The 17,752-nt window shown below is 39.9% G+C and overlaps 1 protein-coding gene across 1 annotated transcript in view; it reads left to right on the top strand.

Annotated features, from left to right (window-relative positions):
• Positions 1-17,752, top strand: part of OCA2 (OCA2 melanosomal transmembrane protein) — a 301,354-nt gene that overhangs the window by 66,274 nt on the left and 217,328 nt on the right. Inside the window, exons 6-8 of the mRNA XM_050932081.1 lie at positions 3,168-3,325; positions 4,723-4,805; positions 5,170-5,323. Coding sequence (XP_050788038.1) covers positions 3,168-3,325; positions 4,723-4,805; positions 5,170-5,323 — 395 coding nt within the window. The remainder of the gene's footprint in view (positions 1-3,167; positions 3,326-4,722; positions 4,806-5,169; positions 5,324-17,752) is intronic.

Here is a 17,752-nt window from a genome sequence, read left to right on the forward strand (position 1 = left end):
CTGTGTAGAAGTGGGGGCACTACTGGCACCAGAACTATGGCCCCACCCCCTGCTCCTCCTGTTCCCCCTGAGGTCCCGCCTCCTGGCCAGGCCAGAAGTAAGAGCCACCGAGAAAACCTGGGCTTCTGTGGGGAGCCCTGGACCTTCCACCTGCCCTGGGTAAGGGGCTGAGATGCCTGAGAGCAATCCCCAGCTAGTGTTCCCACTCTCGGGGCATGCTGCCAGCTCTTATTACGGCCTGGCTCCAGCTTCTGGCCTGGTTGAGGGCAGGTCTTTGTGGGGGAATAAGAGGAGCTGGGGCGGGCCCCATGTAAGGGGTGGCTAAGATCCACCCCAACCCCCCCTACCAGGAAGAGGCTGGTACCACTAGCAGGGGCTGTGCTTTGTGGCAGGGGAGCTGTAGTAAGAAAGAGTCTTGGGGCTTGTTGAGTGGAAAGGCAATTGCCGGTTTCCCCTATTGGGAAAACTTCTCTCCAGGTGCACAGACTATAATAAACCTTGAACTCAGGCTCAGTGTGAGTTGGGTCTTTCCCTGCAAATGTTTTGTGCATCTCTTTGCTTTGACAAGCTTCTGAAATGAATTCAGTAAGCAAGACATTGAAATCATTAAAATGAACAGACATCATTAAAATCAGACATTTGAAAACAGTTCCAGTTTGACTCATAGAAACATGGCTGTAGTTTTCCACAGCAAAAGTGTTTTGAGAACATCAGATTGTATAGTAGATGCAGGCTATGATCTGCAGTGACATAACTGGGGAAAAAGGATGAGATTCTGAGTATTGTTTGGAAGGAGGTAACCCCAATGGGATTTCAATCGAAGTTTCTCAGCTTAGACCTGTGAAAGTTATTAAGTTTCATGTGCAATCAAATATAGGACCTTCTTGCTAGGGCTTTTTCTTATGGTTTCATGTTTGAACAGTGATTGATGAAAAATAAAGCTATGTAGCAAGAAACTATTTTGTATGAAGGCACCACTGTGCATACCTTGAAAATAAGTTTTTCTTTTTCCTTATGACTTTGCTTCCTCTGTAGTAGCTCCTGAATGTGTCATCTGTATAATTACAGGATTTATGTTGGATGTATTGTGTAGCACAAAGGTGCTATAATTATATGCACCTGAAGCTTTTTTGTAGAAATAAATTATTGGCTGCACTCATAATGGTGTACATAATGACTGTCAAAGGTGTCCCAAGTCATTAGGTTAATGAATATAGGTCAGCAAAACTTTTGAAGGACAATAATTAATGCCTCTCATTAGAGCTGTTGATATGGTTTCAATAAAGATTTATGCCATTGCACTGGGGTTTGGAAATTGTGACAGCAAACTACCCTGGAAAACTGTAGCAATGGAAGAGAAATGTAATATCAAGTTTGCTAGGGACAGCATTTGAATTTTCCTGTTTGGAATTTGTTTGAAGAAACAACTATTGACACTTCATTGTTGCTTTGCATTTTTTAATTCTCATCTTATGAAATTATCCCTTTTAAACAAATTAAAAATGAATGTTTGAGTGGAATCATTGCTTGGGAAAAGTGTCAGATATTCTGATAGCTCTGGAGACTGCAGTCTTCTCTCCACAAGCCAGGGTGCAGAGGTACATGCTTCCTTATTATGCACAGGTAATAACCCTGACCTGGAGACACCTATTTTTTTTAACACAAAGGGTGATTCAGTGTCCATGCTCATTCAGTCTTTCTACTGAGAACTGAGTGTAACATTGTAATTCTTTGTAAAGATGTAGGAACTTCAAATAGCAAACCAAAACATTCTGTGTTAAAACAATCAGAGTATGGTCAACCTGGGATAACTTTAGTTATTTCACTAGAGATTATTTAAAAGTAGGATAAAGTGCTGTCCTGTAGTATTCAAACTAGTAAGAATACTTTAAAAATTCTAAGTTGCTTTTTTTTCTTTCCTTGTTCAATCCTCTCAGTACTATGGGCAGTGAAATGTCTTTCTGGAAAACAAATTAATTGCCTGACATGAATTTGTAAAAATGTTGCAACATTTTTACATCTCTTTGTAAACTACCCCCATTGAATGTCAGATGATAGGGCCTTACTTCAGCAATGCTCTTTAGCACTTTTAAAAGTTCAATGATCCTAAGTAGTATTTAATGATGTGCTTAAATGTAAACATTGGGTTTGTTTAACCACGGCCTCAATGCTGAAAATTCGTAAGTGAAATTGTGAAAGTCAAATTCCAGATTAGTTGCATTAGCATGGTAGCATATTGTTTTCAGTATTTCCCATCCCGTTCCTTATGTATCCTAGCATTTTGTTGGCTGCACATTGAATATACATCTTTACTGAGTGGTCTACATGATGCTCAACTCAATGTGTGTCCGCATCTGTGCACAAAATTATCTCCTGCTCAAGATGGCAGCTGGGATTTCGAATGTGTCATTCAAGCCTGTTGTCATGGTTGGGTTGTTGGCAGCCAGACCTAGTGCTGAAAGCAAGAGTCCAGTCATGAGACAGGAGTCAAGAGTCAGGTGGGTCAGGATACCAGGAGGTCAGAAGCAGGAGACAAATTGAAGGTTAGGAACCATGATTCAGGAACTAGAGTCAGGCCAGATCAGGATACCAGAGTGTCAGAGACAGGAGACAAACTGGAGGTTAGGAACCACAAGTCAGATGTCTGGAGTCAGACTGGGTTGGGATGCCAGGAAATCAACCCAGGGAAGCAGGAGCAGTGAGCAGGAAGCACGAGGTGTGACTTTTCCCATGACCCTTACAGGCCTGGGTTCAGGAGCTGTGGGTCATGACCCCTGTAATTGGTGGAAATGTTGTTTATTGTTAGTTCCTGACAAGAATGACTTCCTTTTCCATCTAGTTGCTAGTTTACAGCAACAAAACAGCCTTTAACTTAAACTGAAAGGAGTGGGCCTACAGTTGACTTCCACATTTGCAGTTCCCAGCCACTCCAGAAGGGGGCTTCTAGCACCACAGTTTTAAAAAAAATGCTACCTAACAGCTGCATTTCAGAGGGTGGGACTCTTTTACATAGGTTTTGTTCTGAAAATAATTTTGATTGCATTTGAGAGACTGCCTCATATTGCATTTTTTTGTCTCTGAGTTAAGTAATATACTGTATTTCAGTATAATGTGTAATCCTATATAACTACCACTGGAAGTTTAACCCTTAACGGGTTTTCCATCAGCTATGAATATTACAGATTTTCGTGAATCTGCTCTGCTGAAGTTAGAGCTAGGAGGACCTTTTGCAGCAGATGTGGTTGATCGGCGGGCAGAGGAACACATAGTAGTGAAAATTGGGCAGATAGAAGACCCTGGATCTAGAAGGAGACGTCAGCCTCAGGTTATGGTTTTCATATATCATTGTCTTTGGAAATTTTGTGTCACGTCTTTTTTTGAGATTCCTTTCTTTTACTGATATTGGGTTATCTCCGTCAACATTACATGGATTTTTGTTTTTGCTGTGAAATGTACATTAATGTTGGCATTAGCTATGTTGTTGTTAGTAAATAGTAAAATTACATTTTATCTTGACCTTACAACATTGCATTTAACCCCTTTTTGGAATTTAATGAGCTCTGGGAACAATTTCCTCTGACCTGATACTTAACATACAAGTGCTTATGTCTAAAAAGAAATCAAATTAGTGAAATTTGGCTAGAGGATTTGGGGGGAAAGAAGCACACAAAGAAACAGACTTAAGGTGCTTTTTTTGCACTCATGCAAACAGATTTCATAAAAAATGAGATAATTAACTGAAGGGAGAGGCAAATCAGAGTACCATAAAGTGTGTTAATCTGTCTGCATGTGTAATACATGAAAATAAAAAGAAGCAAAGTAGTTTAAAAAATAACCACGACCACAGACACCTACTTTTTTTTGGTGATTCTCTGTATATGGTTGCCCTGTGATTTGTTGTTGCATCACACCTTAATCATCAGCATTGTAACTGCATACAAACTCATGGTTACTATGTATAAGTTAATAAAAGCAAATCCATTACCTCATCAAGTAACGTCATTGGGCCCAATGTTGTCGAGGTAATTATACTGTTAAACCAGCCTTTCTTACTGATGAGAGGGATGCTATAATTTGTGCAAACCGTAACAGTCCCCAAGAGATCTTTCTGCTAGCTTGGAATAGCCAGTGTACAGTTTGCTCCAGTCGCCCCCTTCTTGCTGGACACTTCCCTGGACTGCCCAGGACATTGGGGTGGGGGCAGGTAGCTAAAAATTATCCATGTTGACTTTATGCCACCAGGGGTTCCTTTTCCAAAGGTATCCCCAGCTGGGTGTTTAAGACTGCTTTCTTTCTTCTTTGTGCTTCTACTCTGAGATGAGGGGACAGAGCAGGAATGAGGAATCTGGGCTACGATTTTTTACTGAACTTTGTCTCTTTAAATCCCTTTTGGCTCCAAAGAGAGAGAATCTCTGCACCCATATTTGAAATACACACTCCAGTATGCATTCAGATAACTTGACCACATACCAGTGTGCAGCAATATATAATGGTGCAGAAGCTGTTTTTCCTGAGTTCTTTATAGTCATTTCTCCATGTAAAGGACCAAATTCTGGCTGCAGTTTCCATTGGTCAATGATCTCCATACATCTTGGGTGTATACCAGAATTTAGACCCAACTGTGTAGACACCAAAATAAAAATGTATAGAAAAATTGAACAGAGCCATGCATCACTTTATTGATCTTTAATTACTGGTGTTGTTAAACTGAATCTCTTGCAGGTCTTATACAACTGGAGTCTACCTTTAAACTCAAGACGAAATGAGCGAGTTATCACAACTAGAATCTTTGAGATACTTAACAGGTTGGCAGAAACCAACTGTAATAAAAGTTTGTATAAACTGATTACTTGAATGCTATGAAAATATATTTTCTTTTCGTTAAATAAAACTACTAAATCCCATCATTTTGTAATTCTTCAGACTGTCAGTAAAACATAAAATTTCCTAGTTTTTTAAAAGTAATTACAATATGGTCATCCTATCCACTTCCTGGACTTAAGTTACATTCCAAGATATGGCATTTACAATCTGGTATTCAAGTATCATAAAAGTTGCTTTACATTTTTTATTTTAACTAATGAAACAATTTTACGGTTTTTTAAAAAAAATACGACAGTTGCTATTTCATTCTGTAAGGAAGCAGAACTTTTCTTTTTTTTCCTACAGTAATGCAATCTCCATAAACATTCAAGCTTTCCTACAGGAGTCTGCAATTGTTCCTCTCTCCATGAAGCATCAGTATCTTCATGCAAATATAGAGACACAAGTAACAATTGCATCAGTCATCTTAGCAGGCGTTTATGTGCTTATCATATTGGAGGTAAGTCAATGTATGCACTTTGTATGTCTGTGTTTGTATCATTTTTGGCAGTTAATTTACTTTCTGAAATTGAATCTGAAACCTTCCAGTACTATCAGACACTGCTTAAGGCACAAACAAGACTCCTAAATATGTTGGAGGAAATTGGAATGAATGGCAACGGATCCTAGAATGTTATTACTAACTGCCTCCATAGTATTTGAGCAGTTCTTGGTTATTTCTTTCTATAGGAATCTTGTGGTATTTCCATTATATTTTATAACTTGACTGTGAAACAATGTCAGTCTGGGTTGAAATTTGATGGATAAGATCTCAAGCCAAAAGCAAATAACTCACACAAGTTAAAAAGTCACTTTGGTCATTCTCTTCTCTAAGACATCTCAGAACAAAGTAGAAATCTTTTACACATATAAAACAGTAAAGTAAACATTACTTTTATTTTTAAAACAATGATAATTAGAAATACCTACAATGCATCCTTTAGGGAGGAAGGAGAGGATTTGAGTTAATATGAGGGAAGTCAATGAATGAAGAACTTTAAATATTTATTCGAAGGCTACTAGATAGTCAGTTTAACTCAAATATCTTGTATCATGACTCAAGATGGTAGACATATGAGAAATGGTAAGGATTTATGTTTTGCCATTCAACAAGTCTTTCTTGGATTGTGAATAACAACATGACTATCCTGTAGCTAAAATATGACACATAGGAAATAATTCCTTCTACATTTACACCACTTTTATACTGGTGGAAGTCCATGGATTTCAACTGAGTTGCATTTGATTTTCACGGGTGCAGGTGAGAGGACAATTAGGTCTATGAAGAGTCTCATAATAGCAATGTCTGGTTTACTGATTATTCTTCCCTATCCATCTTCGTGATCTTTTTCATACTGTTACCCATTAACATGCTAAATAAGATAAGGAATGCCTTTTCTCCATCCAATTTCAGTAATGGAGACAGATGCCACGTTTACAGAGGGTTAAAAGTTTAGATTATTCACTTCAGGAGTGGAGATTTACTTATGAGGCTGAAACTGGCTCTATGTGCTTTATAGATGTGTTATCTCAATACACTAAATGTGAAGGGGGATGGTATATTGGATTTTGATTTAAAAGCATCTATATACGCAGCACATCATTGAAATAACCTTAATACATTTTAATGCTGCTTTTATTGTCCTAAATTTATGCAGTCCTTAGCAGTTGCAAAAACATTAGGTTTTGAATGTGTGTATGACTGGGCTTTTTGTGTGCAGATGTTTGCAAGTTAGAGGCTACTTGTGAAGAATTCACAAGTCATAACAGCCAACAAAACTTTCAGGGACTGAGACTGCAGACACGACTAGACCATAAAGCATAGAAATGCGTGCATGTTCCTACTGTTTCTAAGAGAAATGTTTAAAATAACTGTAGCTGGGGTTTTTTGCTAAAATATTAAGGGACAAATTCTACCCTCAGATGTGTGCTTCAGTGGAACTACTTCTGCAGATTCAAGCATAGAAACAGCAATAAAAAACTGGAAAAATTATTTTTGTCATATTCCCATTGTAACTTTTTTATTCTATATCTGAGTTTTCAAAATGGTAAAGTCTTTCATTGTATCAGCGGTTAGCTGCCTTCAAAATGATATTTGTTCCATTGGCAAATGTGACAAACAGAGAAACTTTTAAATGACAGAAATCAAAGGGGACAGTAATCAACATTCTAACAGAATATGATGATTGTCTGGTCTCCTCACGAATCACTTGCAGAATGTGACGGAATTGATAGACAGTGACTTACCTTACATGCGGTGTTTAAAACTGTGGCTTTTAGAGTAGTGATTTCTCAATTCTTAGTGCTCTATTATTCTGTTCTCACTGTCAGAGAAATCAATTCCCAGTGTCACAGAGATAATCTTTCACTACTTTCCATTTTCTATATTGCTGCTGCTTTTCATTTTTCTGTCTTTTACACTTTCCCTTTCTTTTACTCATTTCCATTTAGAAATTTACTGTTCTCTGAGCTTCCTTTAATTCATTTTCATAGCCTACTGTTTTGATTTACTGTGAACTTGTAAAATATTTATCTTCTGAATTTGCCTATAAAAAAAAACAAAACAAGGTGACTTCTTTAGGAAAAAATGGCATAAGAGAGTTAATTACTTTTGTTCAAAGACTATGTAGCATATTGCATCTGACCAATAGCATTTAACTTGAACAGGAAAAGCCAGGTTAGGAAAGAAGCAGCTATGCAAGGATTAGCCATTTAAATGGTTACTTTAATTTATTCCCAGATCTGGGAGCTCTGAACTGGGGAGGGAGGCCAATGCAGCCCAGTTTTTGTCATGGATGAAAGTTTGGATAAAGATTCAAATTTCAGAAGCTTATCTAAAACTCGGAACCATCCCTTCTTGGTGCCCTCTTGAGTTGTTTGTCTGAACACAAGGCCATCTTCCTCACCATGCAAGAGTTTTTTTCCTGCTTGTCATGTTCTGTAGCGAATCCTCTATGGAAAACTCACATTCCCTAGAATCCACTCCCACTCTGATGTCCCTTAGAATCAGTGAATCGTAGTGTTAGAAGGGACCACAAGGTTAATCTATTTTAACCCTTTGCCAAAATGCAGGATTTGTTGTGTCTAAACCATCCAAGATAGATGGCTATCTAGTCTCCTTTTGAAAACCTCTAATGAAGGAGCTTCCATGACTTCTCTAGGCAGTCTGTTCCATAGTCCTACTGTTCTTACAGTAAGGAAGTTTTTCCTGAGTTTTAATCTAAATCTGCTACACTGTAGTTTGAACCCTCACTCCCTGTTGTCCGACCCTCTGTGACAGGAGAGAACAACTTTTCTCCATCTTTTTTATGTCAGCCTTTCAAGTATTTGAAGACTGCTATCATGAACCCCCTTAATTTCCTCTTGTTCAAACTAAATGTACCCAGTTCATTAAGCCTTTGTTCATATGGCTTGCATTCCATCCCTTTGATCATCTTTGTCACTTGCCTCTGGATCCTTTCCAGTTTCTCTATATCCTTTCTATACAGCTGTAGCCAATATTGAACAAAGTACTCCAAATGAGTCCTAACTAGAGCCAAGTAGAGCGGTACTATCACTTCCCATGATTTGCACACTATGTCTTTGTTAATGCAACCTAAAATTGCATTTTTTTTTGCAAAAGCATCACATTGCTGGTTCATGTTGCGATGGTGACCTACCACAACTCCCAGATCCTTTTCAGCAGTGCTGTTGCCAAGCATTTATCTCCCATTCTGTATTTTTGCACTTGTTTTTTCTTCCCTAAGTTTATCATCCCACATTTATCTTTATCATCATCACAACTTCTGCTACCAGCAGCCTCTCATTAACTATGGTAAGACTTTAGTGGCTTCACCCTTGTGCACTGGTCTCTGCTGCAATCATTCTCTTGGACTTTTCTGGAACTTGGATTTCAGTAACTCCCATTTCTGAAACCTTTGTGGTAGAGATGCAAAAGGCTCGGTGCTGTAGTCAGTATTTTGGATTTTCCTGGAAATGGGATTTCAGTGAAAAAGGCTTGGTCCCGGGAATGGGCAAAAGTTTAGTCTGGTTCTTATTTTGCCTAAGCCAATTTGTCCATCCCTTGCCATTTTGATTGTGGAGATAATTTTATAGTGTGAAACTAATGGTGTTCTGATGAAGTAAAATATTCAGAATTAACAACTTAAGTGAATTGTAAATCCTCCTCCCAAACCATATTCTTGTGAATTTCACACTAGGGACCAAATTCTTTTCCATTACAGCATAGTAAATCTGTGTTGATATCAAAGGGGAGTTACTCTGGATTTACACGGGGTGTCCTACAAGTAGAAGTTGTTATCTAGTATTGATACTGCACTGCGGTAGAAGTCATGCTGTTTGTTAGATCTACTCTCCTTCAGGCAAGACATTGTCATTATATCTATTTGTAGTCAGCTTCTTAAAGACATTTTAAGCTTTTTTTTTAAAATTGCAATAAAAGTAAAGATAGATTAATTGGTCAAATCTTACATGCGCAAACACTCTCCAACCCCCGCAACCAACACCCACTTCCACAATATCCCACTCAAACCAGTCTCCTGTAAAAGGAAAATAACCTTCACAAACATTTTGCTTTTATTGGACTCTGCTATATTTACCACATACACCCAATGTTGTTGTAGCATATAACCTTTTTGCCCCTTATGAGTTGGCATTCTGCAACTCTGTGCTTAAAGCTATTTTATTTCTGTGGCCATTTCACCTTCATTTTCTGTTTGAAGTCTCATTTATTCATGTGACCATTCTTTCCTTCAATAACTTTACATTGATTTTTTTAAAGTTGATTTTTCCTCAAATATTAATCCATTACCTCTGTGTATTTGGAGTTTCTGTTGCTTTTATTTTATTGAAATAGCTCCTGTTTTAATTTCTTCCTTTCTTGGTTTTTCATTTGAAAAACGCACTTGACCATATTACATTTTATATTTTGAACCTTGGCATTCATTTCTACTGTGCGTGTGTGTGTGTGTGTGCGCGCGCGCATGTGTGATCTCCATACTTCTTATGACGTGTGGAATTAAAGTAAAAGATATATCATGATGTAGAATTGTTGACAAGTATAGATTATTTCATCTGGTTGTGAGTCACCTCAACTACACAGGAAATCAAAGCACATGTATGTTTTAAAAGAATAATGTGTATTAAGTTTAACTATATTTTTCTTCTCATATCTTCCCTCTGTGATCCCTTCATGCTTGATAAGTGATACAGAAAAGTTGACATAAATGTTTGATGTTGTTGTATGAAGACATCTGTAATGAGATATAGACATCTGAAATATTGAATTGACGTTAATTTTCAAAGAATCACATTGAGAAAGTAGTTCACTATATAGTTCAATGCACAGATTTTTAGTTAAGGTTATGTATGTATTTCCCCTAAAAACACTTATAGAACATTTTAAAAAAATCCTCTGAGTGAAAATACTAAATGCTTTAAACTCAGAAAATTTATGGGTAAGGATTCATTAAAGAAATATGATGAAGTCCTACTTCCAGTTGAAAAAGTCAAGCAGAAAAATTGACGCTAAGTGCAATGAAATCCTGATAACTTTATTACATCTGTTTACTCAGAAGGTGTTTTGGATTTGGATCAATCTCTGTTCTGTACCCACTCTTCTTTCAGTTTCCTTTTCAGTTAACCCTTGTATCTATTTCTGTAATTAAAATAATTAATTCTACCACATTAACTCAAATTCAATTTACACTAGAATATTATTTTTAGAGGCGGAGCATATGCCAGTAAAACTAATGTGTATAGAATCTTATACTGATCCCGTTGTTTCCTTCAACTTTGTGGTGGCAAAACATTTTTTGACTTTTGCCCTTCTGTCTTTATATACTAGTATTTCACAATTTGCTCATATTTTGGTCACCTAATACATGTATATTATATATAATTTTAATGAAAATGATTTTAGGATTAATTAAGGGGTTTGGATTGATAGAACTAGAAACTGAAGTTCTCTGTTTAGCACAGGCAGCATCAACGCAAACCTTTTCTACATGGCCCCACCAATATAATTCAACACAGACTTACTATCTCTAGAATCAAAGAAGGTTGTAAAGTCTTCATGGCCATTTGCTCTTTGGCTTTTTCTCTGAGACTGCCAAGACGGATGCCAGTAGTGATGTTACCTGAAGAGAGAGCTGAGAATTCCAACTTATTTCATGTAGGCCACCAAACAGTCTACTGGGCTGGATGCGAACAGGTGATCTAAAGCAGCGGTTCTCAAAACCGGTCTGCCGCTTGTTCAGGGAAAGCCCCTGGCGGGTCAGGCCCATTTGTTTACCTGCCGTGTCCACAGGTTTGCTGATCGTGGCTCCCGCTGGCTGTGGTTTGCTGCTCCAGGCCAATGGGGGCTGTGGGAAGGGCAATCTGCACATCCCTCGGCACGCACCACTTTCCGCAGCTCCCATTGGCCTGGAGTGGCAAACCGTGGCCAGTGGGAGCTGCTATCAGCTGAACCTGCGGACACGGCAGGTAAACAAACTGGCCCAGCCCGCCAGGGGCTTTCCCTGAACAAGTGGCTGACTGGCTTTGAGAACCACTGATCTAGAGCAGTGGTTTTCAACTTGTAGTCCATGGACCCCTGAGAGTCTGCAGTCTCTAAGATTTCCAAAGAAGTCTGCACCTCCATTTAAAATTTTTTAGGGTTCTGCAAGTAAAAAAAGGTTGAAAATCAGTGGTCTAGAGGAAGAAAACACTACACTCTACTACCTAGTCCTTGGGTACTCAGGATTTATATGAATTAGGCAAATTATATTAATATTAGGCAAATAATTAGTTACAGCTCCATAGGAAGATGTGTGTGGTTGATACATTTAATGCAGGGGGCAAGATCATTAGTAGGGAGGAATAATTAGTTGTGTGGCCTTGTCTACTATTTCCTCTAAATAAGGCCTCTCTTTATTAGATTTTACTTTACAATAGTTAGATGACCACAGTTTGTAACTATTTATGCTACTTAAATATCATGCTATCAGAAACAGCCATGAAATTGCCATTTTAAACTGTTTTACAGAGACTTGTATAAAGTTAAAAACTGAGTGCAAAACAGAAGTTATTTCATTACACATAAGAAACTAACAACATATAAATTTTAATGGCAGAAAAATGATACCAGCAGATATTTGAAATTCTTTGAGAACCTTCATAATACTGTGTTTATCAAAGGAACCAGAGGTTCAGTTTCATATCCTGTTTTACAGGTAATCCTAAGAAAAAATCCTCCCATGATCTTTAAAATGACGTTTTAATAATCTAGCATCTTGAGTAACATTGAGTAACTGAATTTTTGATTAAAATATAGACACACACAAGTGCATTGTCGAGTTTTAAAATCCTACAGTGGCTTACCTAATGAAACCTAGATTTATGATCACAGTTGTTATTAACTTAATGGGAAAAAGTTGCATTTTTCTTCCATATTATAGTCATGTTATAAACAAGTTTAAATTATGATTATGTATCTGTTAGGTTTAATTTCTTGAACTCAAAGTACAGTCAATTTTTATGCAACACTTAGATGGGAAAACTGAATAAAATATTTTCTTAATATGCCAAATATTCATAATAGCAAGTGATTTGAATAGGCTCAATTAAGGTATGCTGATGTTGAGGGAGATTTTTCCCAGTGCTCAGGTAGAGCTAGGGCCCAAAGATCAGTGCACTCAGCATGGGTTCTTATCCCACTGATAGTTTTTGTTTTAAAAACGGAGGTAGCAGAGTGCAGATCAGAGTATCTCTTCATACTCTGCTAGGGGACTGGTGGTAACTATGTAAGGAGAGAAAGGAGTATTCATAGCCTTTGTTGGAAAGGACAAAGCAGAACCCCCCTTGGCTTCTCCTTGTCCGACCTTGCTGGGAGTGGGATATCTCACTCTGGCTCCCATTTCCATGCTTTTAGTGAGGTAATGGGGAAGAGAATAGTTAGTCAGCTCCTGGTCTGGGCAAGAAATGGGGTGACAATCACCAGTGCTGCTCATCTCCTCTCAGTGACAAAGCTTTGGGATTCCTTTTTCCTTTAGCCTTTCTGAGAAGGTAAAAAGAAGAACTACTGGCTCTGCCAGCCCTCCACATGGTTGGAGGAGACAGCAATATGTTGCCCGGCTCATCTCTGGTCCTTGACCACATTGTTAGCAAGGGAAGAAGAGAAAAGAATCCATGTACCAGAGCTACCAGATCAAGAGACCTGGCACTAGCCAGGGTTAATCGAGATCGGGATGGGCAAGCTTTTTGGCCCAAGGTCCACATCTGGGTGGGGAAATTGTATGCAGGGCCATTGTAACGGGTCCACTGCCCTGACCCACCTCCTGCTCGCTAGCTGTCCCAATAAAGTGCAGAGAGGCTTCCAGTTATGCAGCAACCGTGGCTTTATTTACACACACAGTTCTCCCACCACCAGTGTTGAGCTATATACAAGGCGCGCAGGGTTAGTTCCCTCTTTTCCTGCAGTCAGCCCGCAGCTAGGAGACTGACCTTTCCCTGGCTGCCTTTTCTGCTGGCTCCCAGCCCTTATGACTGCTGGCTTGCCAGGTCTGCAGGTGGAGCCAATCCACAGGCCAGGTATCAGGTCTGCTTCACCAGCCCCAACCTATTTCTCTTGATTGGAGCTGGCTGAGCAGGGGTAATTAGGTGCTTTTGCACCAGCACCCTGTTACAGCCATGAATGTAGGGCTGGGGCAGGGGGTTGAGATGTGGGAAGGAGTGTAGGGTGTGGGAGGGGGTGCAGTGTGCAGGAAGGGGCTCAGGGCAAGGGATTGGGGTGCAGGGGGGGCTCAGGACATGGGGTTGAAGTACAGGAGGGATGTGGGGTGTGGCAGGGGTCCCAGGGCAGGCGGTTGGCGTTCAGGGTGCAGGAGAGGTTTGGGGTGTGGGCTCTGGCCTGGCTCCACTTACCTCGAGCGGCTCCAGGGTGGCAGCAGTGCACAGCAGGGCTAAGGCAGGGTCCTTGTCTGCCCTGGCCCTGTGCCACTCCCAGAAGTGGCCAGCATGTCCAGCAATGGCTCTTGTGGGTGAGGGCTCTGCTGTGCGCTGCCAACACCTGCAGGTACCACTCCTGAAGCTCCTATTGGCCATGGTTCCCCATTCCTGGCCAATGGGAGCTGCGGAGGTGGTGCCTTCAGGTGAGGGCAGTGCATGGAGCCCTCTGTCCCCCACCCCAGGAGTCACAGGGATGCCTTGTCAGCTGCTTCTGGAAGCGGCGTGGGGCCAGGGCAGGCAGGGAGCCTGCGTTAGCCCTGCTGCACCATGGGGCTGTTGAGAGCCCTGATGTGTCGGATCCGACCTGTGGGCGATAGTTTGCCCTGCCCTGATCTAGATGCTGAATGTGCATGGATTTGAATCCAGTGAGGATGAATTCCAAACATGAAATCGATGCACAAAAACCTGGCCTGAACACTCCTCTTTTTTAGTTTTTAAAGGAACAATGTCAGGTTAGAAATCATAGGCCAGATCCTGTGCCCTGGAAAGGACATTTAGTACTACTAGAAAACTTCAAAGTAACCTTAAAGATGTTCTAAATAAATATCTGAAGTGTTCTCCTGATGCAAGGAGCACTGTGAGTGGATGTAAATCTGGTGCAAGGGGTGGATGGGGGCTGGCTGCAGGCAGGGAAGTGACTTTTTTAGGCAAGGATCCTTGTCTGGTAGAATAGCGCCTTTGAAACCACTTTAGCCAGCATAAGATGTCACAGTCTTGTGGCTGCTCTATCTTGCACGGGGAGCTGTTTTAGTCACTGGCTGCCACCAGCCTAAGACTGTACTTGAATTACAGGATGATCATTAAATAATTGAGGCTGAGTTGCAGACAAGACATGGAAAATCACAGAAAAGTAATAATGGACCTTTATTAATAGCAGTAACTTGGAAAAGCCGCAGTAGACCTATTTATTTAAGAAAAAAATTGCTGGAATGATATAAACATGCAACTGTTACTTTGTCTTTTCTTTTTGTTTTTTTTGATATCTGGGGAATTTGGTGTAACCAAAGGGCTGCAACAAGGGTGGGGTGAGTGGGGAAGTCACCCAGGGTGCAAGGCTTGAGTGTAGGGAAAGAGGAAAAATGGACTGGAAAAATGATGAAAAAAATCTGATGGGGGTAGAGCCCTGCAGGAAGCATTTATTGACACTTTTACTTCTGTGCTGCTGCTGGCGGTGGTGCTGCCTGCAGAGCCGGGTGGCCAGAGAGTGGCAGCTGCTGGCCAGGTGCCCCAGCTCTGAAAGCAGCCCCACTGCCAGCAGCAGCGCAGAAGTAAGGCAGGCAATACCTTTCCTGCTGACGCATTCTACCCCTTACCATTTTTTCCACCATTTTACTGCTCCATTATCCCCTCGCTCTCCCATGGCTTTGCAACCTGGGTGGCTGCCCCACTCACCCTGCCCTGGTTACATCCCTGCACAAAACTATCCAAGATCATTTAATGTAGTAATAGGGAAAAGGTATCTGTTGCAAACCTCAAAACGTATGCAAAATTCTGAACTGTGCAAAGCTAATTTGAAACTAAACTGCGGTGGAAGCCTAATATTGTGGAATCTGCAATTTCTGCAATATTGCAAATGAAGTAGGATCTTACACCAGCCTCAAAGGAGATGTGAAGGTGGCATAGAATGTTATAGTCACTGTAAGAAATTTTTTTTAAGTCCAAACCAAATTACTGTTTTAATTGAAATAAAAACAAAAATAAATCCGAAACAGGAGACCACTTAACTCTTTTTTTTGTTCTCTTGAACTCAATTGCAATGTTGCCCCTATATTACTATCCCTGGCATTACCTCTCTAATTGTTTAAATAATTTTAAATATATTTTGCAGTTGAGTTTTGTTGGACTGGTTTTTCTTATTTTGAACAACCTTGCCTTTCTCATAATGAGGTTTGACTGTACAGCTATGGTACTATATGAAATATAAATTGTACTACATTAAGAATTCATTAGATAGGAATGTTACCACCTGGATAGTGCTGCTTGCTCTTCTAGGAACTAAGTGACAGTGAACTATAAAAGATGCTTTTGTCCAAACTCCTCTTAGGTAGAGCATTGTATTTTAATAGGAATGTGATACTTTCAATACTGAGTGTAAAAACTGCTTCACAGTGTCCATTTTTGAGTCTTTATTGCCTTATTAATTTGGAACTGTCTTGCTTAATTTGTGAAGGAATGTAAAGCATGTATGTGTCCTATCTTGCATCGTATTTCTGGTTTTTTTTTTTCAAACTGGTCAAGACAGGCAATAGAACATTAAATTAGCTTAATTGAATGCAGCTGTAAAGCTTCCATGCTGCCTACGGCAACCAAGAGGGAAGAGAGCCATAAAGTTTTAAAATTTTAACAAGTTGCTAGAATACACACCACACATTTCTAATGCACACAAGCTTTCAAACTGAAAAAAAAACACTCACCATCTTTGTGGCATCAGATGATTTCTTCCTTGAACAAAAGACTGAGATGAAGGGAATGAATGAGGGAGTGTGACGGAGTGTGTACTCCACAGATGTCCCGAATGGGATAAAGTGGGCCTGAGAGGACAATTATGTTATCTGGCTGCATCTAGAAGGAGAGCAAGGCTAACTTGTGGTGATATGTTTATGAAAGATTGTGATTTGGAAATGCTCCCTCATAAGGGACTGTGCTGTGAATGTGGGAATTTGGAGATGTTCCCTGGTGGCAGAGGTGGGGAATACTGCATGGCTGTGTTCAGAAGGTCAGGAGAGAGACTCTCCAGTTTGTTTTTATTAAAGTTTTATTCCTTTCTCATTCACTGGTTTGTTGTTTAATGAACCCCAAGTTCTTAACATGGTGTCAGACCTGCTGAATGAGAAGGAATCTGCAGTCATTTTGAAGTTAACGCCTTTGTTTGTAACTGAAAACAGAGACAAAGGGACACACCAAGGAAGCATGTGTAGCACCCTGCACAGAGGCTTTGGCATGTATTAGGTGAGCACTATAGTAGCTTGACTAGCTTAAGAAGGGGAAAAAAGCCAAAAATGGATGTGCTGCCACCTCCATCCAGTTTGCAATTGTCAGGCAATGTTGAAGAGAACTGGAAAAAAATCAGACAGAGATTTGAATTGTATTTAGCAGCCACAGGGGCAAAGGAGAAAAATGATAAAGTGAAACCATCTATCTTTTTTCATGTTGTTCGTGAGGAAGCATTGGATATTTACAACCAACTTTAAGTTTGAAGAAAGTGAAGCAAGAAGTTAAGTAAAATACTGACTAAATTTGATGAACATTGCATGTAAAAAAGGAATGAAAACTTTGAGAAACATTTTTTTACATGCATGCAAAAAAACTGATGACGCCATAGAGCAATATGTCAGAGAATTAAGGAAGCTCAGTAAAACCTGTGACTGTGGTGAGCTGACAGAGTTTCTGGTCAGAGATAGAATCATTTGTGGCATTAAAGACAATGTGTTAAGAAAGAAACTGCTCTGCGAAGGAGACTTAAATTCAGAAAATTTTTTCCAAATATGCAGGGCAGCAGAAACTGAAACTACAAGCCAAAGAACTGAATTCACCAGAAGAGGTTATCCATGTATTAAATACAAAAGAACGTAGCCAAAATAGGTCAAATCAAAGAGTGCAACCACCCTCTATGAAAACCACTGCTAGGGGAAAGAGTGGGTACAGACAGTCATGTGGAAGGTGTGGATGGCAGCATGGCCCCAAACAGTGTGTTGCCTTTGGGAAACTCTGTTAAAACTGTGAGAAAATAATCATTTTGCAAAATTCTGCAGATCCCAAATGCAGAAAAATCAAGTGTATTTCAGTTAAAGACCATCTGGTCGAGGAGTTATTTGGAGATGTACTGGGATCTAACAAGCCTGATGAGGAGGACTGGATACTGCCTATGACAATGGAACCATTGTCCACTGAAACTGGACACAGG

The sequence above is a fragment of the Gopherus flavomarginatus genome, chromosome 1 (assembly GCF_025201925.1).
Source record: "Gopherus flavomarginatus isolate rGopFla2 chromosome 1, rGopFla2.mat.asm, whole genome shotgun sequence".
Lineage (NCBI taxonomy): Eukaryota > Metazoa > Chordata > Testudines > Testudinidae > Gopherus > Gopherus flavomarginatus.